Raw genomic sequence first — 26,431 nt, 5'->3', positions numbered from 1 at the left:
TGCTGTCTGAAATAAACTCCTGTGATACTGATAAGGGGAAACTGAGTCAATAATTAGATGAAGACTTACTCACATTGATGTGATTTGATATCTAGCAGGAAAGTAAAGCACTGTGATGTGTATGTTAGCCTAGTGCTTAGCCACATTTGCTATTTTTCGTTTAGGAATGGTCAATTTCCTCAACGATTAAAGTACTCGGTAGTGATATTAATTCAAAATTTGTCAAAACCCATATGTACGTCATTTTATACTTGTAAACTTAAAAAATAGTATTTAACACATAAACACAGTTTTATAAACATAAAAAGTAATTAGAGGGATTTGTCTGCAGAAGTGTTTGATTTAGAAGATATGCGTATCGGATCGTTTTTACTTTATAAGTCCGTTTAATTTTGTGAAATATTGCCCTTTCTTCCCCAGACACTATGTACTTTATGTAAGCAAAATTGCACTCACGTGACATTAATTCTCTGCGACAGAACTTCCCACACTTCGCACACATAACCTCCGCAGTGTGTCTTGTTGAAGAAAGTCACATCTGGCCAGTCCTGAAACAACCCAACAGGGAATTAAATGTATGGAAAGAACACACCTGTGGCAAAGAGCTGTATGTCAGGTTCTTAACAAGAGTGTCGAAGAGTCCGTCAAACATTATCAGACCAGACGGAAACACCACATACAACCTCGTTTATGTAGTTGGCCATATATTTCGTCCCCGTGTATATACGTGCTAACCTCTTCATCTCAGAGTAGCACTTGCAACCTACGTCCTCAATTATTTGCTTGACGTATTCCAATCTCTGTCTTCCTCTACAGTTTTTGCCCTCTACAGCTCCCTCTAGTACCATGGAAGTCATTCCCTCATGTCTTAGCAGATGTCCTATCATCCTGTCCCTTCTCCTTATCAGTGTTTTCCACATATTCCTTTCCTCTCCGATTCTGCATAGAACCTCCTCATTCCTTACCTTATTAGTCCACCTAATTTTCATCATTCGTCTGTAGCACCACATCTCAAATGCTTCGATTCTCTTCTGTTCCGGTTTTTCCACAGTCCATGTTTCATTACCATACAATGCTGTACTCCAGGCGTACATCCTCAGAAATTTCTTCCTCAAATTAAGGCCGCTATTTGATATTAGTAGACTTCTCTTGGCCAGAAATGCCTTTTGTGCCATAGCGAGTCTGCTTTTGATGTCCTCCTTGCTCCGTCCTTGTTTATTTTACTGCCTAGGTAGCAGAATTCCTTAACTTCATTGACTTCGTGACCATCAATCCTGATGTTAAATTTCTCGCTGTTCTCATTTCTGCTATTTCTCATTACCTTCGTCTTTCTCCGATTTAGTCTCAAACCATACTGTGTACTCATTAGACTGTATATTCCGTTCAGCAGATCATTTAATTCTTCTTCACTTTCACTCAGGATAGCAATGTCATCAGCGAATCGTATCATTGATATCCTTTCACCTTGTATTTTAATTCCACTCCTGAACCTTTCTATTATTTCCATCATTGCTTCCTCGATGTACAGATTGAAGAGTAGAAGCGAAAGGCTACAGCCTTGTCTTACACCCGTCTTAATACGAGCACTTCGTTCTTGATCGTCCACTCTTATTATTCCCTCTTGGTTGTTGTACATATTGTATATGACCCGTCTCTCCCTATAGCTTACCCCTACTTTTTCAGAATCTCGAACAGCTTGCACCATTTTATATTGTCGAACGCTTTTTCCAGGTCGACAAATCCTGTGAAAGTGTCTTGATTTTTCTTTAGCCTTGCTTCCATTATTAGCCGTAACGTCAGAATTGTCTCTCTCGTCCCTTTACTTTTCCTAAAGCCAAACTGATCGTCACCTAGCGCATTCTCAATTTTCTTTTCCATTCTTCTGTATATTATTCTTGTAAGCAGCTTCGATGCATGAGCTGTTAAGCTGATTGAGCGATAATTCTCGCACTTGTCAGCTCTTGACGTCTTCGGAATTGTGTGGATGATGCTTTTCCGAAAGTCAGATGGTATGTCGCCAGACTCATATATTCTACAAACCAACGTGAATAGTCATTTTGTTGCCAATTCCCCCAATGATTTTAGAAATTCTGATGGAATGTTATCTATCCCTTCTGCCTTATTTGACCGTAAGTGGTGGTGGTGGTGGTTAGCGTTTAACGTCCCGTCGACAACGAGGTCATTAGAGACGGAGCGCAAGCTCGGGTTAGGGAAGGATTGGGAAGGAAATCGGCCGTGCCCTTTCAAAGGAACCATCCCGGCATTTGCCTGAAACGATTTAGGGAAATCACGGAAAACCTAAATCAGGATGGCTGGAGACGGGATTGAACCGTCGTCCTCCCGAATGCGAGTCAAGTGTGCTAACCACTGCGCCACCTCGCTCGGTCTGACCGTAAGTCCTCCAAAGCTCTTTTAAATTCCGATTCTAATACTGGATCCCCTATCTCTTCTAAATCGATTCCTGTTTCTTCTTCTACCACATCAGACAAATGTTCACCCTCATAGAGGCTTTCAATCTATTCTTTCCACCTATCTGCTCTCTCCACTGCATTTAACAGTGGAATTCCCGTTGCACTCTTAATGTTACCACCGTTGCTTTTAATGTCACCAAAGGTTGTTTTGACTTTCCTGTATGCTGAGTCTGTCCTTCCGACAATAATATCTTTTTCGATGTCTTCACATTTTTCCTGCAGCCATTTCGTCTTAGCTTCCCTGTACTTCCTATTTATTTCATTCCTCAGCGACCTGTATTTCTGTATTCCTGATTTTCCCGGAACATGTTTGTACTTCCTCCTTTCATCAATCAACTGAAGTATGTCTTCTGTTACCCATGGTTTTGTACCTATGTTTTCCTTCCCAACTTCTGTGATGGCCCTTTTTAGAGATGTCCATTCCTCTTCAACTGTACTGCCTACTGCGCTATTCCTTATTGCTGTATCTATAGCGTTAGAGAACTTCAAACGTATCTCGTCATTCCTTAGTACTTTCGTATGCCACTTCTTTGCTTTTTGATTCTTCCTGACTAATGTCTTGAACTTCAGCCTACTCTTCATCACTACTATATTGTGATCTGAGTCTATATCTGCTCCTGGGTACGCCTTAAAATCCAGTATCTGATTTCGGAATCTTTGTCTGACCATGATGTAATCTAATTGAAATCTTCCCATGTCTCCCGGCCTTTTCCAAGTATACCTCCTCCTCTTGTGATTCTTGAACAGGGTATTCGCTATTACTAGCTGAAACTTGTTACAGAACTCAATTAGTCTTTCTCCTCTTTCATTCCTAGTCCCAAGCCCATATTCTCCTGTAACCTTTTCTTCTACTCCTTCCCGTACAACTGCATTCCAGTCGCCCATGACTATTAGATTTTCGTCCCCCTTTACATACTGCATTACCCTTTCAATATCCTCATACACTTTCTCTATCTGTTCATCTTCAGCTTGCGACGTCGGCATGTATACCTGAACTATCGTTGTCGGTGTTGGTCTGCTGTCGATTCTGATTAGAACAACCCGGTCACTGAACTGTTCACAGTAACACACCCTCTGGCCTACCTTCCTATTCATAACGAATCCTACACCTGTTATACCATTTTTGCTGCTGTTGATATTACCCGATACTCATCTGACCAGAAATCCTTGTCTTCCTTCCACTTCACTTCACTGACCCCTACTATATCTAGATTGAGCCTTTGCATTTCCCTTTTCAGATTTTCTAGTTTCCCTACCACGTTCAAGCTTCTGACATTCCACGCCCCGACTCGTAGAACGTTATCCTTTCGTTGATTATTCAATCTTTTTCTCATGGTAACCTCCCCCTTGGCAGTCCTCTCCCGGAGATCCGAATGGGGGACTATTCCGGAATCTTTTGCCAATGGAGAGATCATCATGATACTTCTTCAATTACAGGCCACATGTCCTGTGGATACACGTTACGTGTCTTTAATGCAGTGGTTTCCATTGCCTTCTGCATCCTCATGTCGTTGATCATTGCTGATTCTTCCGCCTTTAGGGACAATATCCCACCCCTAGGACAAGAGAGTGCCCTGCACCTCTATCCGCTCCTCCGCCCTCTTTGACAAGGCCATTGGCAGAATGAGGCTGACTTCTTATGCCGGAAGTCTTCGGCCGCCAATGCTGATTATTTATCAAAATTTAGGCAGTGGCGGGAATCGAACCCGGGACCAAATACGTTTTGATTATGAATCAAAGACGCTACCCCCCTTTTTTTTTTTTTTTTTTTTTTTTGACCACGGTGAGGTCTTCATATGCACACATGTAAAATGAGAAAGTTTCAACATAAACCACAGAGAAATAGTGTCTGATCAATACAGTTCAGGCATGCGCTCATTTTCAGGTCAGCTAGACGACGAGGCTATAGACCAGCGAATGAAGCTATGTATACTGTTTGTTTCATGTGAGAGTAATAACTGAAGTAGTTATATCCTATTTACATCTATGGTCTGGTGTAGTGTAATCCGCAAACGCCATTAGAAGGAAGTTAAAGAGTCTAAACAACAGTGAACAAGACGATCAAGTATATCGTACTGATTTTCATTTGGGCTAAAATACACAGAAGTGCAAACTGAGAATAACTCTTAGTCTTCAATTGTGTGTTCCAGTAATTTGCGAACAATTTTAGCAATGGAACCAGCATTATTCTTTGCGGAAGACGATAATCACGAGTAGGTGAACGTGATATTCGCTGGTGGATTCAAAACCAATCCACTCCACTGGTGTTTCACAGCAAGTTTGATCTTGGAGAATGCCACGACAACGTCACCTAAATCTTGACGCTGCTCACGACTGCCTCATCCTCTTCTAACAAGCGCCACAGCATGTTTATCTTTCAACGTTCCTAGCTGGGGAAGATGGTGTCCATTTATTCTGTTAAGTAGATAGGATCCATCTCAGATATTGGAAAACAAATCAAGTTTTTCCTGTCACAGTGTGGTCGTTAGTATGAGTCTAGATGTAACCCGTGTTCTTCGGAATCATTCTTAATCTTGAATATTTTGCACGGCGACCTGACCACTGAACGAATATAACTGGTCGCCATGCGTCGTGGTAGTTCATCTCGAATTAGGACGGGGACCTCTGCATTTTCCATAAAGATTCTGATCAGTCATGCCATTACTATACTTAGGATATCGTGTCACTATTAATTAAGTGAACAGTTCATATTTTTTGTTTCAAAAATGGAGACTCAGTTCTGCTCGACTTGGTCCGTAGCCAGACGATCGTCCATTATCGGGACCCATCTGAAATAGTTATTTTGCCCGGGAAAACGAGGAAAAAATTGATGTTTATATCCAGATTTTACCCATGTATACCCACTTTAGCAGATCATATTGCATGACATGTGTGTTTATCTGTGAGTTGTGCACACAGTACTCCAAAGGACGATACAGCATTGCATTAAGTCATAACAATAACACATACTCCACCTTTACATTAAGAATCTGCCTTAGATAAAAATCTTACGCATGTGACATGGGACTTTGTAGATGCAACAAAAATCTCTTGATTGTTCATGCTATGCGTAATAGTAACAGCACACCGAACTATCTGTAAATTATTGACTGTGGTACAATCAGTACCTTCATCAAAAATGTAGAATCCAATTGAAAGACTACATTGTAAGGCTAGTCATAGTGGCTGAACAACCTTTGACACGTTTCTTTTAGTCAAAAGGGCGTGTAATAAGGTAGTAGTAGATAAGAGGAAAACTATGACGAAATAACATCAACCTATTAACTTTTAGCAATGAAATTCGAAAACGATATTATCCCCAATTATTAGCGGACACGCAATTGATAAATTTTGTCTCTGAATACTTTTGGTAGACTCTACATAAATACTTTAGTCCCACATATCAGTTACGTGAAATTCACAAGAAGACACGACGGATAAAATACAATTTCTTTTGAATCAGCTTTTGCATGGTGTAAGCTACTCGAGCACTTCAAAATGGAATGAAATTTTCAGTTGATCATAAATTTATGCTCAATAAATACTCAATACACTACCTCTTATATACAGACAAAAGTTGTCCAGCTATGGCAATCCTGGGCCACCTAGTCAAAAAGTTTTAAATATGGCATCGGAAAAATCAGAAGGTAGGCGAAATTATACCCACATTAGACCCAGAAGAACGCTGCAATCGTGGCCGAAACGTTGGTTTTTCTCCAGCAGCAGTAGTTTTTACATTATGACGCGGTACCAAACCCAGGAAACTTTTATGTCGATATACCCACTTCCTTTCTCATCTCACACCCCGTCCTCTCCCCCTTCCCCTTCCCATCACTCCCCCTCTCTCATTCCCCTTCCCTCTTCAGCCAATCGCAGTGCACTATCAAAATGAAACATTCAGTCACAGCTAAGTATTTTAGCGGGCATTGAAATCATTCATTTCCTTGTCTGGTCAGCATTTCCAAAAAATAGCAGCTGCGATAGCTTTGTCATTTCCTTCGTAAATATCTTGTACTGTGCACGGGTTGTCCAAGAGGGGGCATACAAGTAGGTGGCTTGAATCTTCCTCAGCCCCGCAGTCGCAAGAAGTGTCTGCGCTCGCTGGGAGTATTCCCCCATTTCTTCAGGTTGGACTTGCATCGGAGGAGGCTCACTATTAGGCGGTTGAGGGACCTCCACACAGGGTTATAGTAGGTTTGCGCCAGGAGCTAGCTCTTCTTTTGGTGAGACGTCTACGGGCAGTGAGCTCTTCCATGTTTCAAGAATTGCCTCTGGTGCTCCTCCAGTGGCGCGGTCCTAGCAAGGAAACTTTTGCGGAATTTAAGGCGGGATCTTGCTGCCTGATACATTTTTCGTCAATGATGTGTCATCAGTTTTGTCCTAATGGAAATATCACATGTACACCGATGACCTCCAGTTGTATCTAAGTGCCAGCCTAATAAACCCGAAGACAGCTATCGAGAATCTCAACACTGACCTGTGTGCACAATCAAAATGGCTGCAAGATATAGCGTCAAAGCTCAACCTATCCAAAACCAAAGTGGAGCTGGTTGGTCACTCTAAGCCCATTAGCTCGAAATATCTGGATTGAACTACCATCCTTGACTCTATATCTGACAAATACCGACTTTTCTTCCTTAGCAAAGAGTGTAGGAGTAATAATAGATGAAAATCCAAAATTGGGCTAAGCACATAACTGCAAGGTGCGAGAAGGCATCAACATCTCTTCACGTCTTACAAAAATATAAAAATCTCTTCCTTCTTGACCTGAAAAAGAAACTTCTGCAAGGGCTTCCTCAGGAAAGCTCACAGAGAATAGAACTGATTATGAATGCCTGTGTCCGTTATATCATATTTCACGATCACATGCACAGCTATCCTGGCTGTGTACAGACAAGCACAGAGATCTCCTTACCCTCTGTCTTTCCTGCTGTCTTCTCAGCGTGCTTTGTCCCTCACATCGCTCCTCGACCGTAACGCTCTTGTCTGAATAACATGGCAGAAACACCCATTCCCATCAGAGTAAAGTCATTTCTGTCCCATTACATTGTTCAACCACTTTCTTGAAGCCCTTCTCAGTAGCATGAACACGAGTCTGCAATAATTCTAGCATTATTTTAGAGAACTGAATAACATATTCAGGTTCAGAAGTCATATCTAATAAATCAACAATACTGATTCGCATTGCTCCTGTATGCACTTATCACCCTTATACCTTCTTCTTTCGAACCAGATCTCCATCATTTCCCAGTATCCTTAGCTGGAGTAGTCTTCTAAAATTTCCTTTCCCAGGAAGTCGCTACACCAGAAAATATCTATTTTGTAAGCCTATAATTCTTTTTACGTCTGTCAATATCGTTATTGATATTATTATCATTATTATTGTTATTATTATTATTATTATTATTACGTATGTAGTGTCTGTTCTTTCAGACATGTCGAAAAGAACAGACGCCATTTTGCTGCAGCAGCTACAACGCATCAAGACACAAAGGAATTAAGACATTATTTGTCAGTAAAATTAAAGCAATAACAGCCCTCGGTTGCAAAATTAAGTCTTTTGACCTGGTTTCGGCACTACTATGAGTGCCTTCATCAGAAGTAAAACATTCAAAGTGGCATGCCATGCTTAAAATAAATATCAAGTGATAAAGCTTTAGTCACAAAATTGTGGCAGTAGACTAAAGCTTTATCGCTTGAAATTTATTTTATACGTGACGTGCTTGTTTGAATGTTTTACGTCTGATGAAGGTACTCATAGTAGTGCCGAAACCAGGTCAAAAGACTTAATTTTTGCGACAGAGGTCTGTCATTGCTTTAATTTTACTTTGTAAACCGTCGCTGACCACGCAGCCATGTTTAAAACTTATCTATCAATGGTAATTGATTTATATCGCTAGGGCACACAAAAAATTTGTGCCACACTTGAAATCGAACCTGGGCCTACTGTTTACTAGGAAAAGAAGCAGACCACTAAGCCATCCAAACAAAGTGGTCACCACAACCTCATGGACTATCCTAGCACGCGTCCCATTAGACACAAACTCTCAACTTACGCCACACAGTACTGATGTAGTGCTCCTGCTTATTAGCCTCATTACTAGAAGAATCTCGCTGATTCCAGTAAGAGTTTGAGCTTGGTGTGTATCTGCTCTGAAGGAATCATTGGCCGTCATCGCCTTAATTATACATGTGTTGTCTATTCTCTTGGACATTTCTATTACGAGGTTACTGAGCAGGAGCACTACACCAGTAATGTGTAGTGTAAGTTGAGTGTTTGGGTCTCACAGAAGGTGTGCTAGGGTAGTCGGTGCATTTGCAGTGACCACTCTGTCCACATGCCATAGTGGTCAGCGCATCTTCTTACTAAGTAGGAGACATGGGATCGAATTTATAAAGTCTCCTTAAAGAAAAAGGGTTATTCATAAGTACCTCTGGGGTTTCACAGGAAAAGTCCGCGAAAACTACAAGCCATAAGGAAAAATGGCATGTGGCAATGGACAGAACATTTCTCTAAATCCAGATTCGTAATATGTATGCGCTGTGGAGTAATTGCAGGGGGTAGGGGTTTCTGCGTATGATGTATAATAGAGCAACATGTGCATTTTTTGTCGTTGATTTCGCTAATTGTGAGTCAGCTGTGACGGCACAGTGCCGATTTCGTACTAAATATACGGTAAAAACTCCAACAGACAAAACAATCCATGGGTGGTGTTGTGTCTAGACAAGACAGCCTAGACACAATGAGAGGAAGCCGAAAGGCACGCGCTAAGCTAAAGCAGGATGGCGTGAGGTCTGAAACAGGATACGTAATGAAGGCTATAAAGAAAAGTACGTAGCTTCTGTAATACTTAACTTTAATCCATCCTTGGTACATCTGGAGATTGTGGCGATACAAGTGAGACTCTTTAGATACATGCAATGTTACTAATGGCGCCTTGCTAGGTCGTAGCCATTGACTTAGCTGAAGGCTATTCTGTCTGCTCGACAAAGGAGCGAGGCTTCGTCAGTGTAGTCGCTAGCAAAGTCGTCCGTACAACTGGGGCGAGTGCTAGTCCGTATCTCGAGACCTGCCTTGTGGTGGCGCTCGGTCTGCGATCACACAGTGACGACACTACCACCTAGCAAGTGTGGTGTCTGGCGGTGACACCACAGGTGGCACAACACATTCCATAAATCTCAATACCTATCACGTGTGAAGAGGGAAGAGCGGTTGAGACCATCAGCAGGGAAGGTAGAGCGTGTACAGGAGTCATTCGTCAGGAGCCTCAAGAAACTGACGACGCGTCCCAACAGACAACTACAGAACCCGCACTCAACTGTCTGGAGCATTCTACGCAACAGACTGCATGTAAAACCATATCGGCTGCAGTTGTTAGACGAGCTGACTATTATGGAGCATGAGCTTTGTTCTGACTTTTGCCATGACTTGCAGCCACTACTGCAGGAAGACGATTTTTCACAGAAGTTGATTTCAGCAACGAAGCCACGTTTCTTGCGTCCCGACAGTGAACAGTCTCAATGTGCATGTTTGGGTTACAGAACGTCCACAGCAGATTGTAGGTCACATCCTTATTTCACCAGAAGCTAACGTATTTTGTGCCATGTCCTTTTCAAAAGGATATGGATTTTTCTTCCCAGAGAAATCTGTAAGTCATTTCGTGTACCTGGGAATTCTGCAGTAATGGCTTATGCCACTATTACAGTAAGACACTGGAGACTTCAGTTAGCAGCAAGACAGAGCCTAACCACTCTATCTTTCAGATGTTCGTGATTATTCTATGCCGAACTGCCTCAGCACTAGATTGGACGTGCCTCCATTCATGACTCCCCTTACCTTTTGTAACCCCCACACTCTCCTTTCTTTGTGTTTCTTCTCACAGGGTTATGTCAAAGATCATGTGTCCCTACCTCCATGGTCACTTCACGTGGAGCATTTGCCCAAGGAAGGAGAATCAGTGCAGTCGCTGATACAGATCATGAAGTGTTACTTGTACGCAAAGAGTTTACTTACAGTATTGCCGCTTGCTGCATCGCAGTCGGTGCCTATACTGAGCACTTGCAGTGTGAATTTAAGAAGAGCAAGAGCACTGATACTTGTCTGTTTTCTGGATTTGTTGCCGTTTTCATTGAGTCATTCCCCGAAACCTCGGAGGTACTTATTAATAACGCTGTACTGTCCCAGTAACCACTCGTGGACAAGTAACAGATGTCTTCTCGAGATCGAATGCCCGATTTACTTTTTTGGCCAAGTCTTACATTAGTGTATATTCAGTGCAACGTACAGTTAATCACCACTGTGTCTTTCCGACGTAAGGCCTGGCGCATTCGCTAGGAGTGCGATACACTCCAGATGCAGAAAGCCCAAGGATATCTCATTTTTTGACCATCGTCAGAATATGATGTCTTTCTCATTTGGGTCTCTGCCGATTCTTGCAGACGTTAAGGAGGACACTCTTCGGTCTCTTTCTTTGCTCTTACCTGTAATTCGGTAGCCGATCCTGTAGCCGATCAAATAAAAAGTCATTTTGGGACGTTCCAGATACATCGTTTTTATCGTCACACATACTCCTCTTGCCCTGCACTAGGGTCACCAGACACGAAAATCGCTGTTCTGGATAAGAGCAGCTCGTTGCTGGCAGATACAAGTCTGTATGAGTATGTTTACTGTGTACCCCGCATCTCCGAGCACCAACAGATTTCTGCTACAAGCGAACATCCAGAAACGGTAGGTAGTTGTCCCTGTCGACAGCTGTGGTGCATCCGACGTGTTTATAAATGTTGACCCGTCCGAATAGCCGCGCTCATTATTACGCCGCTTTCTGCGTTCTGGCAAGTGCTCTGGTCCCAGATGGAAATGGAATCCACCCGGCGGATTAACGACGGGAGCTGGTGTGCTGACTATCCTGGATGTGGCTTTTAGGAGGTTTCCCACAGCTGAATAGCTGAATGCCAGGGTGATACCCATGCCCCACCTCAGCTGCATGATTCTCACACTTTCGCACGGCTAACTCCAGACACAAACAGACGTAGTATACAATTTCCGTCCAAGAGTGGAACGGGAGGGATGGGGGATAGAGAGGAGGCGGGAATGGGGAAAATGGGATGGGAGGACGGGGGGTTGGCAAGCAACAACATACGACACACTAACATCAAATTTCCCGTTTGACGGGCCGACCCTGCGTAGATACGGGATGAAGACAGATAAACAGAAGAGATTATTTACAAACGTAATGTAAGCGATCGAGAATTTCACCTGGAAAATACTTCCCGTGTTGGCATTTCATGGACGTTTCGCTTACGCATCTGGTTCAGTGAGCGTTAATACGGTTTTTTAAAATTCCACCCAAAAGATCGCCTCTACAGGTGAGGGATTCCCGCTTAAATAATGTTGAGGATGAGCCGTTGCAGTGATCAGAATGTGATCAGAATCTTCGCTGCCGATAACCACATAAAGAGACAAATTGTATGACCGGAATTGCGCCAGAAGGTGGAAGGGGGTATTTTTATTCCGAAACATTGATGAGTCAGTGAGAACTGAGGGTCCAGAAAACCGAGAAAATTGTATTTCAGTGTCGTGGTACGAAAGCCTTAACGGGTGTAATACTAAGTGCCGCCGTTACATGTTGCATTTCATTCCACACCTACGTAACCTCTAGCAAGAGGATCATTGCTGAACACGTCACTATAACAGGCAATTTCGGTTCGATTACACAAAAAATTTAAGTGTTTCTTAGCTTCATTCGTTACTTCCGGTTTCGGAGATGGCGTTTCAGTCTGCACCGCTGTTTCTTATAGGTACCAGCAGCCCCCATTAAAAATATCTACTTCTATCACACATACTGTACCAGTACTACGCGTCAGAAATAGTTCAATTATTTTTCGGTTTTATACAGTTCAAGATGTATTTTTAAGTACATCGAAAGGTGACTTACCTCAACTACCCCCAGCTTCATGTTGTATCCCATCAAGTCTTTCCGGCGCATACTGATTGTCTCGTTTGCACAAGTAAGTTGTTTGCTGGCGTGCCATGTGCAGTATTTCTTCGTAACCAGCGGATATCCCTTGCCCACCCGGTAAGCTTCCAGTATACTGAGTGTACCCTTAACTGATAGCACAGCGACATAGAAATTCGAGTTGAATTCAATGTGCAGATCGTGCAACACCAAATCCGGCTCCCTATCATTCATTACCAACAGCCATATGAACTCCGATTGCCGCTTCTCGAACAGTTCCTGTGAGTGCAAAAAACAAAATCACTAATCAAAGGAATTTATGAGATGAATTAATTATTTTTAACAGAACAATGCTTCCATAAAAATGTTGATTTCGTTGCTTACGTAAATGGGTTTATTAAGTAACATATTTCTCAAAACGTGTTTTTTTCTCAGTGTATAGTCTGAAGTGCAGGATATTGGCATCATCTATGGTCGATACTGACGAGTCAACATACTGCGCAACATAATGTGTGACGTGTGCAATACTGTCCTGACACAGATGTAACACCACTTATTGTTGTCATCAACAACAATTTTTACTACTGAATGTGTCACAGCTGTTGTTCATCCAAGAGAGATATGATGACAATATAATTCAGCATATTGTCTAATATGTAACAAAGTTTGTAATTTTAGGTAGACGCACACAGAAAAAGTAATATTTTTGGTTACAGGACAGCTAATTTTAGTGTCAATGTGCTATATCTTTTACTTGTATTTGGGCACGGTTCACTCAAGCAGGTTTGATGGTGAGGGTCTAATGTGAGCCTAGGGTCCCTAGGAGGTGGCGTGCCGGAGCTGACAGATTTGTGCAGACAACTGAGCTACTGTTATTGCCAGGTAGTGGCTACCACGAAGGCCATTGCGTAAGTAATTCTTTGACTAATGACCGTTTGAGGGCAGTGTGTGGCGTGAGGGGAGCGCGTCTTAATATAATTCGGGACCGCCGCAAGAATAAAATCAGTAGTAATGAATTTACCCAATACGCGATAGGACCATATCAAGGAGTTACACGAGGCGAGTATGCAAGAGTAAAGACCCACTCTGTGCTTGTAACAGCGTGATACTCAGTGGCGAAGAAATATATACTATTACCGAAGTCATTTAAAGTTAGTTAATTTCGATATCCTTAAATGGGGAAATTTTAGCAGATCAGTACTGTGTTCCGGACCAGAAATCGAGCCTAGGACGTTTCCATTTCTTGGACAAGTGCTCTAACGACATTGTTTGTCGTCTAGCCTCTATCGTCTCACCTTTATGCCGTAAATGACTCGTGATCTGTTAGATTCTGCCGTTCTGCTATTTCTTAAGTCCTTTTATTTCTTAGGTGTAATGTCTGCTATAAAACCTCAATGCTCTTGGGAAACTCAAAGGTGTTCTTAAAGTAATGAAGAAAAATAAATAAATAAAATTTCTTCGTTCACTAAAATGTCACTCGAGGTTTATATTGGAGTCTTCACTGTACTAAAAAATTTAAACAAAACTTCATTATTTCTAAAACTCAAAAGATCACGAGAATTGACAACCTCAAAAAAAATTTTAAAAAATAAATTTATTAATTGAGGACATATAAGCACTTCTGCTGAGCTGACGAATGCTTCTGTTGAAATAAATTCCTCTTCTCATTTGGTAACTCTTCTTTCAAAATGGCTCTGAGCACTATGGGACTCAACTGCTGATGTCATAAGTCCCCTAGAACTTAGAACTAGTTAAACCTAACTAACCTAAGGACATCACAAACATCCATGCCCGAGGCAGGATTCGAACCTGTGACCGTAGCGGTCTTGCGGTTCCAGACTGCACTGAAAATAAAAATTTTGGGCTCTGGCGTTTTTTGTTGATGAATAATTTTACGGTGAAAACTGAAACCTTTTTTAGAAAAAATTTTAAAAAAGTCAAACATTTTCTTTCTGTTGATAATGCAATTAGCAGGAATTCATTCATCCATCTTTTATATGTTGTGTTTTTTTTAATGTCATGGTGTTCTTACACTAGGTTCATGATGCAATTTCTCGTTATTGTGTTTTCATCTTTAGTGTATAATAAACATATTGTTCTATAATCGCGGCACAATTATTGTTTCTTGCGTCAGGTAATAGCTTCCATTCTAGATGTAATGCATGGTTGATGCTTATTGTGGTATCTGACGTTCTGTTCATTAACGCGCGTCTTTTTCCTCATCCAGTTCAAAATTCGGTCTTTTCATCCACGAGTTAGGAATGTCTACCAGGTTACATCGTTCGCAAAGTGACCTAGCTCTGAGACATTTTGTGGAGACTCTCTTCCGCAGGAAATACTTCTTTTCTGACGTCGCCCCACAGCGAGCTGTCTTTCGATTGAAATATGGGCATGGTACTTTTCCTCCGTAAGTGCTTCCACTTTTTTACCCTAGAATTTCCGCTCCGTCGGAGGCAGTTTGATGTTGATGTGACGCGGGATATCTTGCAGATGCCTCTTTTTTTTACATAAAAGGTGCAAACATGGCCAAAATCGTGATTCATGTGGCCTATTATTAGTTCTTGAAACCTGTTTATGAGATCCAAGACTCAGAAGAGCTCTTTCATAATTCCTATTTGATTATGCAAACGTTCTCGAAGTTCTTGCTATAAAAATGGTCATACTTTGACCACGTACGTCTTTAGTGCCTAGTCCTGCTGGAAGGTATCTTAGAATACAGTTCCCGCCTAGATATGCCGTAGGAAAGAGCTAAGATATTTCTCTATACGGTTTTTGGTACAGTAGCGTCGCTGTGAAATGATATATTTTGACTAACAAGTTACCGTTCATTTGTTCTGCTCGTTCAAACTTATCTAACGCTCTTATGTGTGACGAAGTCAACCCTAACATTCCAAGGGATGTTTTAAGGTAGGGGATAGAAGCGACTGACATGTGGGCAACACTCCGATATGGCTGGAGTAAATTCTACGATTCTTAGCGCATACCCGTATTACTATCTAGGAGAAAATACTGTCGATTAAGACACCTCTATTATACTTAGAAGCGATGGTGAGGTTGGAAGGAGGTTACATGTAAAAATAATCGAAAGCGACCGATACTAGCGTCTAATCCACAATTGTCGGAGTAGCTAGTGTGATTGGCAGTTCCGGCGACGCTTCAGTGATGGTAGGGGTGGACGTAGGTGTGCAATAGCAGTAGTATATAAAAATCACCAAAGGTATTAAGTGGGTTCAGGGGCAAAACAGAAGTAGTATGTAAAGACATTCGAAGTACTGACATTACCGTGAAATACGAAGTATTCGAAGTCTCTAAGGTCACTGACTCCCCCCATGAACCATGGACCTTGCCGTTGGTGGGGAGGCTTGTGTGCCTCAACGATACAGATAGCCGTACCGTAGGTGCAACCACAACGGAGGGGTATCTGTTGAGAGGCCAGACAAACGTGTGGTTCCTGAAGAGCGGCAGCAGCCTTTTCAGTAGTTGCAGGATGATTGACTGATCTGGCCTTGTAACACTAAGCAAAATGGCCTTGCTGTTCTGGTACTGCGAACGGCTGAAAGCAAGGGCAAACTACAGCCGTAATTTTTCCCGAGGGCATGCAGCTTTACTGTATGATTAAATGATGATGGCGTCCTCTTGGGTAAAATATTCAGGAGGTAAAATAGTCCCCCATTCGGATCTCTGGGCGGGGACTACTCAAGAGGACGTCGTTATCAGGAGAAAGAAAACTGGTGTGCTACGGATCGGAGCGTGGAATGTCAGATCCCTTAATCGGGCAGGTAGGTTAGAAAATTTAAAAAGGGAAATGGATAGGTTAAAGTTAGATATAGTGGGAATTAGTGAAGTTCGATGGCAGGAGGAACAAGACTTTTGGTCAGGTGAATACAGGGTTATAAATACAAAATCATATAGGGGTAATGCAGGAGTAGGTTTAATAATGAACAAAAAAATAGGAGTACGGGTAAGCTACTACAAACAGCACAGTGAACGCATTATTGTGGCCAAGATAGACACGAAGCCCACGCCTACTACAGTAGTGCAGTTTATATGCCAACTAGCTCTGCAGATGATGAAGAAATTGATGAAATATATGATGAGATAAAAGAAATTATTCAGGTAGTGAAGGGAGGCGAAAATTTAATAGTCATCGGTGACTGGAATTCGAGAGTAGGAAAAGGGAGAGAAGGAAACATAGTAGGTGAATATGGATTGGGGGACAGAAATGAAAGAGGAAGCCGCCTGGTAGAATTTCATGCAGAGCATAACTTAATAATAGCTAACATTTGGTTCAAGAATCATGAAAGAAGGTTGTATACATGGAAGAACCCTGCAGATACTAAAAGGTATCAGATTGATTGTATAATGGTAAGACAGAGATTTAGGAACCAGGTTTTAAATTGTAAAACATTTCCAGGGGCAGATGTGGACTCTGACCACAATCTATTGGTTATGAACTGTAGATTAAAACTGAAGAAACTGCAAAAAGGTGGGAATTTAAGGAGATGGGACATGGGTAAACTGAAAGAACCAGAGGTTGTACAGAGTTTCAGGGAGAGCATAAGGGAACAATTGACAGGAATGGGGGAAAGAAATACAGTAGAAGAGGAATGGGTAGCATTGAGGGATGAAATAGTGAAGGCAGAGGAGGATCAAATGGGTAAAAAGATGAGGTCTGGTAGAAACCCTTGGGTAACAGAAGAAATATTGAATTTAATTGATGAAAGGAGAAAATATAAAAATGCAGTAAATGAAACAGGCAAAAAGGAATACAAAGTCTCAAAAATGATATCGACAGGAAGTGCAAAATGGCTAAACAGGCATAGCTAGAGGACAAATGTAAGGATGTAGAGGCTTATCTCACTAGGGGTAAGATAGATACTGCCTACAGGAAAATTAAAGAGACCTTTGGAGAAAGGAGAACCACTTACATGAATATGAGCTTTGATGGAAACCCAGTTCTAAGCAAAGAAGGGAAAGCAGAAAGGTGGAAGGAGTATACAGAGGGTCTATACGAGGGTGATGTATTTGAGGACAATGTTATGGAAATGGAAGAGGATGTAGATGAAGATGAAATGGGAGATATGATACTGCGTGAAGAGTTTGACAGAGCACTGAAAGACCTGAGTCGAAACAAGGAGTAGACAACATTCCATTGGAACTACTGATAGCCTTGGGAGAGCCAGTCCTGACAAAACGCTACCATCTGGTGAGCAAGACGTACGAGACAGGCGAAATACCCTCAGACTTCAAGAAGAATATAATAATTCCAATCCCAAAGAAAGCAGGTGTTGACAGATGTGACAATTACCGAACTATCAGTTTAATAAGTCACAGCTGCAAAATACTAACGCGAATTCTTTACAGACGAATGGAAAAACTGATAGAAGCCAACCTCGGGGAAGATAGTTTGGATTCCGTAGAAATGTTGGAACACGTTAGGGAATACTGACCTTACGACTTATCTTAGAAGAAAGATTAAGGAAAGACAAACCTACGTTTCTAGCATTTGTAGACTTATAGAAAGCTTTTGACAATGTTGATTGGAATACTCTCTTTCAAATTCTAAAGGTGGCAGGGGTAAAATACAGGGAGCGAAAGGCTATTTACAATTTGTACAGAACGCAGATGGCAGTTATAAGAGTCGAGGGGTATGAAAGGCAAGCAGTCGTTGGGAAGGGAGTGAGACAGGGTTGTAGCCTATCCCCGATGTTATTCAATCTGTATATTGAGCAAGCAATAAAGGAAACAAAAGAAAAGTTCGGAGTAGGTATTAAAATCCATGCAGAAGAAATAAAAACGTTGAGGTTCGTTGATGACATTGTAATTCTGTCAGAGACAGCAAAGGACTTGGAAGAGCAGTTGAACGGAATGGACAGTGTCTTGAAGAGAGGGTATAAGATGATCATCAACAAAAGCAAAACGAGGATAATGAAATGTAATCGAATTAAGTCGGGTGATGCTGAGGGAATTAGATTAGGAAATGAGACACTTAAAGTAGTAAAAGAGTTTTGCTATTTGGGGAGCAAAATAACTGATGATGGTCGAAGTAGAGAGGATATAAAATGTAGACTGGCAATGGGAAGGAAAGCGTTTCTGAAGAAGAAAAATCTGTTAACATCGACTATAGATTTAAATGTCAGGAAGTCGTTTCTGTATGGAGTGTGGCCATGTATGGAAGTGAAACGTGGACGATAAATAGTTTAGACAAGAAGAGAATAGAAGCTTTCGAAATGTGGTGCTACAGAAGAATGCTGAAGATTAGATGGGTAGATCACATAACTAATGAGGAGGTATTGAATGGAATTGGGGAGAAGAGGAGCTTGTGGCACAACTTGACTAGAAGAAGGGATCGGTTCGTACGACATGTTCTGAGACATCGAGGGATCACCAATTTAGTATTGGAGGGCAGCGTGGAGGGTAAAAATCGTAGAGGGAGACCAAGAGATGAATACACTAAGCAGATTCAGAATGATGTAGGCTGCAGTACGTACTGGGAGATGAAGAAGCTTGCACAGGATAGAGTAGCATCGAGAGCTGCATCAAACCAGTCTCAGGACTGAAGACCACAACAACAACAACAACAAGGTCACTGAAGGCAGCTCCGATGACATTAATACCGATGGGTTGTGATGGAGCTGAGGGTGGCGAGGTAGAGCCTTCTAGATAGTTTAAGGGAACCCGGAACCTAAAAATTATGAAATTTCGGGTTTTCAGTTTATTGTGAAATAAAATACTGCAGATCTTCCTCTTTAAAATGACAAACTAATCTTACCTGTAGCTCAACTCCAAGTATTGAAAATATTATTTTCAATAATGTGCTGTAGAGGTCATTTAACGACATTGAATTTCCATGGACACATGTTCATTGAAAACATCGTTTTTCAAAACTTCTGGTATGTCAAAAACTTTATATTATGTTGGCAACACGATCTAACAGGCAATTGTTTTGTCTGCATATTGTAGTCTTTGGATACTGTTGTTTACATTGAGCATTTGGTGGTTATTGCACGATTTGTGTTGTATTTCTATTGCGTAACTGGACCTTATCAAATACGCCTCGATTTAGTAACAGAGTTTACAAGAGGAAGAAGCCTCCTCCGAGGTACACTAGTGGAACTGTGACAATTTCTCCGACCTTGGGAAATGATTCTGAAAATAGTGAGGTTATTCATGAAGTCAGATCTACTCCTGTCTCTAGCACAAGCAAGAAGCTGCATGGATCAACTGAAAAATACTGCAGTTTATTGGAGAAGTGTAGTGAGGATAATGTGAACGAAATAATTAACATTTCATTGCTCTCAAAGGTGATTGAGAGTTCAGTACTGTGTAAGGAATGTTGTAAATTGAGTATGTCAGTAAATGTGAAGCGACTTATAGGACTTCAGAAATCTGTCTTCATTGTACTAGTTGTAATTACAGTGTTTCATTTTGGAACTCAGAATATGTCTAAATAGGCCAATGTGAAACTGATAGTGAGAAAAGCAAGTACTATGGTGTAAATATTAGATGTGTTTATGCTCTAAGGTCAATCGGTAAGGGATACTCTGCTGGTCAAATGTTTTGTGGTGTAATGATTCTACCATCACCACCAACGAAATTCTCAAAATATAATTCGGTTGTTGGACCCTGTGTTGAAGATATTGCCTAAGAATCCATGAAAGAAGCAGTGGAGGAGGCTGTGGCGGTGAATGAAGAAATTCCAGATTTTCAGAATCCTCGGGACCTGACTGTCGCACTAGATGGTACGTGGCAGAAGCGCAGGCACACTTCACATAATGGGGGCCGGCCGGCGTGGCCGAGCGGTTATAGAAGCTACAGTCTGGAGCCGCACGACCGCTACGACCGCAGGTTCGAATCCTGCCTCGGGCATGGATGTGTGTGATGTCCTTAGGTTAGTTAGGTTTAAGTAGTTCTAAGTCCTATGGGACTGATGACCTCAGAAGTTAAGTCCCATAGTGTTCAGAGCCATCTGAACCACATAATGGGGTAATAATGGCAACAAGTACTGATACTACAAAAGTTATAGATGTTGTAATTAAATCCAAGCACTGTAGGTGTCCTAAAAGAGTGAAGGATGAGCATGCAGAAAACTGTAGGAGGAATTACAGTGGGTCTAGTGGGGCCATGGAAGTTTCCGGTGTGAAAGACATTTTCAGTCGCTCTCTTCTGTGGTACAAGGTCAGATACCTACAGTTCCTGGGTGATGGTGATTCGAAGTCTTTTGCTGCTGTATCTGAGCTGAAAACTTATGGAAATGATGTTACCATTACTAAACAGGAGTGCATAGGTCATGTTCAGAAACGTATGGGAACAAGGCTGCGTCGACTGAAGACCACAATGAAAGGCCAAGTACTCAGTGCTGGAAAGCCTTTGGGTGGAGCTAAAAGATTGACAGACGAGGTAATCAACAGATTGCAGAGAGAATATGGACCGGCAATAAGACAAAATACTCACAGCGTTGATGCAATGGAAAAGGCTGTAATGACACTTTACTACCACACCTTATCGACTGACAAGGAACCACTACATGTACTATGCCCACAGTGACCCAATTCCTGGTGCAAGTACAACAAATATCAGGGATCTGAACGTGTACACAAGCATCATCACAGTTTACCAGAAACTGTCATGAAGACTATAAAACCAATTTTCAGAGATCTTTCTGCAACTGAACTTTTGAAGAAATGTCTCCATGAACGTACACAAAATCAAAATGAGAGTGTCAATAATGTAATTTGGACAAGAATCCCAAAAAATGTGTCTGTGGAATTTCATACTCTTCATTTTGGAGTATATGATGCCATTGCTACGTACAACAAAGGTAACATTATAAAGTGCAATGTACTGCAGAAGTTGGACGTGATGCCCGGAAAGTACATGGTGAGTGCAATGATGTCGATAGACAATGAGAGGAAACGGGATGCTGAAAGGAAAGAAAAGGAGTTTGAGAGGCAAGCCAGACAAAGAATGAAAGGTGTGAAAAGAAGGCTAGATGGGGAGTTGTCTAGTGACAGTGAAAACCCCTCTTATGGTGCTGGACTCCACTAAAATGTTAGTGAAACTTTGTAACTCGTTTTCCACACGTTCCCTTTTTTCTGCTAAACTATTAAAGACTTAAAATTTTCAAGGAATGTAAACAGTGCCAATATACACCTTGTATCATAGCCTTTTTGTGATACATAATTGATAACAGATTTTATTTCAAAAATACTATGCCAAAATGTGTCAATTATTTTCAGTAACAAAATAATTAATAACTTACCAAAAAACACCAATAAATTAAAATCCATGTCTTACATGGTATTAAATATATGTAATATTATACTGTAAAAGTTTCATCATTCTGGTGTTAATAGTTCATAAGAAAATGTTCTTTACATTTAACATTGGAGGTATAGGACGTTCCAGGCCCCCTTAAAACAAATATCATTTGTGTTATATAAACTTTATTTGTCTGGATTGCGAATTTATAAAATGATATGCCCAGTTTAGATTGTGCTACTAATCATCTTCCTATCATAATAAATGGTCACAGAGTTTAACGTGTCACACAATGAATATCATGTACCGAGTCATTATAACAGTTTAAATGGATCAGTACTTGACCGTGCAACGTGAAGTGCTATACTCTATAGCGAATTTTATTATCTGAAGATGATTGCCATCAAAATCGACAACCGGTCATAACACATTTTAAACTTGCGATCTAGGCAGACCTAGCTCGTATTGAAATTTGAGATCGCATTTCCACATTATTGACCATTGAAGTCACACATAACTTTACTGTTGCCTGGGTAGTATTTGGGATTTCTAGGATGGCTGGTGACAGAATGGAATAGCTGTGAGGGTTTGGATGGGAAGGTGTAGGTAACACGTAAAGCACAGTGTGTAATGTGCCGGGCAATCAAACATGCTGGACATTTAATTCACAGCCTGGAAAGACAGTGGACATAAGACTTGTCCAGCACACCTGGACGTGGGAGTGATGGCATGGTAAGATAAGGAATATGATTGGTATTAGTGCCTGTAGCTTACTCAGAATAGGTCCGTCGAAGAATTTATTTCTTCTCACAACACGAAGGGAAATAATAGTTGTGTTAAACTAACATTCCAATGAATTTTTAAAAGACTTTTTACTTACTATACTGTATTAAAACTGTTAAAAGCAAGTAAATAAACTAAATTTATTTTTACAATATGGGATTGTGGGTCCCTTTGATGCAAACACTTTTTGGCTCTGAGCACTATGCGACTTAACTTCTGAGGTCATCAGTCGCCTAGAACTTATAACTAATTAAACATAACTAACCTAAGGACATCACACACATCCATGCCCGAAGCAGGATTCGAACCTGCGACCGTAGTGGTCACTCGGCTCCAGACTGTAGCGCCCAGAACCGCACGGCCATTCCGGCCGGCTAACACTTTTTGTTTCTTCAGTGTGTCTTCTTATTCCAGAACATAAATATTAACAGTTACATTAGATGACGAAAACTGTTACAATATGTTGCACTGTTTGACTCCAGATACATGTACGAATAGTCCTATACTACCTTTTTATCTCATAGTCATCGCATGTTTCTACGATTGTTGTGTTTTTAGGCATACAGTACGTCACCTGCAAAGGAATGAGCAGTTGTCATCAACAAAATCTAAAATATGAACTTGAAAATATTTGTATTATGAAAATGAAACCTGCGGCTGTCTAGTGAGAACAGTTTTGGTGGGCACTGGGTTATAGCGCATTCCGTCGTGAGCTCTCGTTGGCTTAAGGAATTCGAGAAAAACCAAAACTTTAGCTTTGACAGTAATTCAAATATTACACCATCTTGCAGTTGACGTGTATCGCGAAAGATATAGCACATCGCGAGGAGTTTGAAAGGTGCAGTAAGACATCTGACAAGTTCTGTTTATTAGACATTGGTCAGTGTGGAGCGGAGCAATTAATACTGTGTGTGTGTGCGTGCGTGTGTGTATGTGTGTGTGTGTTATTTCCGTTCCGTGTTATGTGTTGTTTCTTTTAAAGCACTAAGGAATGTGTTGTTGCAATGTGTTGAATGTTCATTTCTTACAGTTTTACCTTCAACAAGAACCTTTCGTATATAATAGTTGTCTTCTAATGTTAATTAATAGTATATGTTATTGGTGTGGTTGGGAATGTTGAAATCTGCCTGTCAGACTGCTAACATTCAATGTATTCGTCCTTCTGCAAATTCTGATCCACAACCGTGTTCCAAAGATGTTTTGTGCCAAGTAGTCTATTACTTAAGGTATCACAGTTTTTTACTAGTCGAGTGAAGGCAAGACTGCTAGAGAGAACTTCGGTGGCTGCAAGTGCGAGCCAATCAAGGGTCTGTGTGGGCTCCCTGATCTGTTTTGTGGGCTTCTTTGAACGAGGAACAAGGCATTCTATTCTGTTCCTGACTGTGTTTCCGACCGGCTTCGCGCAAGCGGCGGTATGCTGCTTCTATCTTAACGTTGTTCATCAGATTTCTTCCTTAGGTGGAGCAGATTCGTTTGTGTATTTATGTCTGTTAACATATTTTTGCATTTTTCTTTTCAACAATTAATTGTTTAGAGAGGTGAGAAGCTGAAAGCCGGTGTCTTACGGCACTAAATACTGCGACTGAGAGTATGTACTGTTTCATGTATCAGTGGTTATGGACTGAGTCACAGTGATCATAAATTATTAACTGAAGCTTCCACGATTTATTTTCTATCCTCTGTCACTTACGAAATTCGTGTCCCAAGATGCAACTGCTAATGTGCCCTTGCATTTATTTTACAATCTGGAATTAATTTCAAGCACGAAATTTAATCTAAATTCTAGCTCTAGTAGGAACGTTGGGCAATGTAAGGCAAAACTACAGCCAGTATAAGCCTTTTCAAAACTGTAAAGAGCAGAAACCTTTTTTCTGCTCTTTGCGTGCCTTACAGCTTACAAGGTAAGGGATGATGTGGAGACTGTGAGACAGCTTGCTCGTTATCACGGTTCTAGCCGCTTCAATCTGGAACCGTGTGACCGCTACGGTCGCAGGTTCGAATCCTGCCTCGGGCATGGATGTGTGTGATGTCCTTAGGTTAGGTAGGTTTAAGTAGTTCTAAGTTCTAGGGGACTGATGACCTCAGATATTGAGTCCCATAGTGCTCAGAGCCATTTGAGCCATTTTTTGAGCTCGTTATCAGACAATGTTCGATGTGGTTGTGGTACATCTTTATATTTCAGGTTTGGTTTCTAAATTAATCTTTGAGTAAGATTATGAAACTGCTAGAAGTAAGAATGGTTTTACTCAGGTATTCATTTGCGCCACCGTTTATTTCCGTTGCGCAAGGTAAGCACATCCTATTCTTGGATATATTTATGAAGGTCAGGTTACATTACAAATTATTTTTTGGGACAAAACTGGATGCAAGGAGGTTAACACTTTCAGGGCATTGTTCTGAAGACATACCTTCATGTATTCAGGTCATTATTCGAAAAGAGTAGATGGCTTACAATACGTAGATCCGTTTCATTGTTTGTGGGCTGGTGGTTTTCATATATTAAGTGATCTGAGAAAGGGGAATGAGAGATGTCACTCTTTACAGCTTCCATGCGTCCTGTGTACCGTATTCGGGAATTTCTGCATGTTTCTCTTATATACTTGGATTGATAGGAGTTGCATATTAGTTGACATCTTCCTGCATTACTGAATTTGTCTGTAGTACTATTTTCTGATCTTAGTGTTTTGTGTTGTGTTATTCGTTATGCATGTTGTTGTAATCCCTTGCTTCTTGATTTTATTTGCAGTTCTATGTGCTATTTTATTCTTATATGCGTATCTGCTTTTTTTTCCGTATGTGATGTGGTGAGTTTCCAGACTCTTTAGTTGAATCTTAGTGGCCATTCTGATTACCTTTCATTTTTACTTTTATGCCTTGTTGTTTCCACGATTTAGAATAAAGAAATCCACTAAAATGTTGGTATATCTCCGAAACTAGTTCCGAAAATTGAGAACAAGATGTGTTTGCTTCAAATGGGACTCAAAATTCTAGAATGTTTTAGGTAGATTCGAACCAAGAAAAGAAGAAGTCAATTGGGTAATGTTTGTTTGTTTTACACTACATACGTGTTCAGTTCCTTTCCTAATCCAGTACAAGATTAGGATAATCAGCTAGTGAAGTTACAAAGAACCTGGGCGTGTTAGAATAAAAGACTGAATGGGGAAAAAGTGTGAATATATGCAGAAGCAAATATTTTCAGATTAATGTATTAAGACGATAGTTAACATACATCTTTCGAACATTTATTTTTCAACTCGTCATCAATGTTTTGCAAGAGAAAGGTGCTTGAACATAAAAACATATTTCACTTACCGTCATGTTCGGTGCCTTGAAGAGCAAATCTTTGTTTGGCACAATGAACAACGGCATTCCTGAACAACTGTGAATAAAGTCTTTTTGGAACGTATGCTGCAGGATTCCCGTCTGATGATATGTTGCCATTTGTCTGAGCAAGTCCGTTAGAGCTCTTGACTTCCTTAGCGTGTCTGGAGGATATTAAAAAATCATCATTTTCTAGCCAAGTATTTTCACATATAGTGCTTTTCGAAAAACAGATCTGATAACTAGTATCTGCTAGTAATTTGAATACCAGAATTGACTTTGACACACAAGAAATATAACTTAGCGATACAAAGGTCTTTCACTAATTCAGCAATTTCCGCATTAATATCAAGACTGCCATATTTTACATTGCCTGCAAAAGACTGTGATACAGAGCACATGGTGAAGAAAATCGTACAAGCATGCAATAAGACCCGAGTAACAATAGATAATTGTAAAACAAAATATCTCTCTACATAGGAAGTAAACATTATGGCACTCTCATAGATGGAAATGTTATTGAGGCACGTCAAAACTATAAATATCTAGGAGTTATAATCTCAGATCAGGGTTCCACTAAACAAGAAAGCCAGAGGACAACACAAGCCAAACAAGCAATAAGTAAGCTGATTTCCATCC

General features: G+C 40.9%; 1 protein-coding gene across 1 annotated transcript in view; it reads right to left on the bottom strand.

Annotated features, from left to right (window-relative positions):
* The window catches only part of LOC124775922 (glutamate receptor ionotropic, kainate glr-3-like), a 50,062-nt gene extending 24,273 nt beyond the window's left edge, over nt 1–25,789 (bottom strand). The window contains exons 1-3 of the mRNA XM_047250767.1: nt 25,784–25,789; nt 12,407–12,706; nt 457–548 (exon numbers count right to left, since the gene is read on the bottom strand). Coding sequence (XP_047106723.1) covers nt 457–548; nt 12,407–12,706; nt 25,784–25,789 — 398 coding nt within the window. The remainder of the gene's footprint in view (nt 1–456; nt 549–12,406; nt 12,707–25,783) is intronic.
* Nucleotides 25,790–26,431: the final 642 nt, after the last annotated feature.

The sequence above is a fragment of the Schistocerca piceifrons genome, chromosome 2 (genome assembly GCF_021461385.2).
Source record: "Schistocerca piceifrons isolate TAMUIC-IGC-003096 chromosome 2, iqSchPice1.1, whole genome shotgun sequence".
NCBI lineage: Eukaryota > Metazoa > Arthropoda > Insecta > Orthoptera > Acrididae > Schistocerca > Schistocerca piceifrons.
This window is presented reverse-complemented; position numbering and strand designations above follow the sequence as displayed.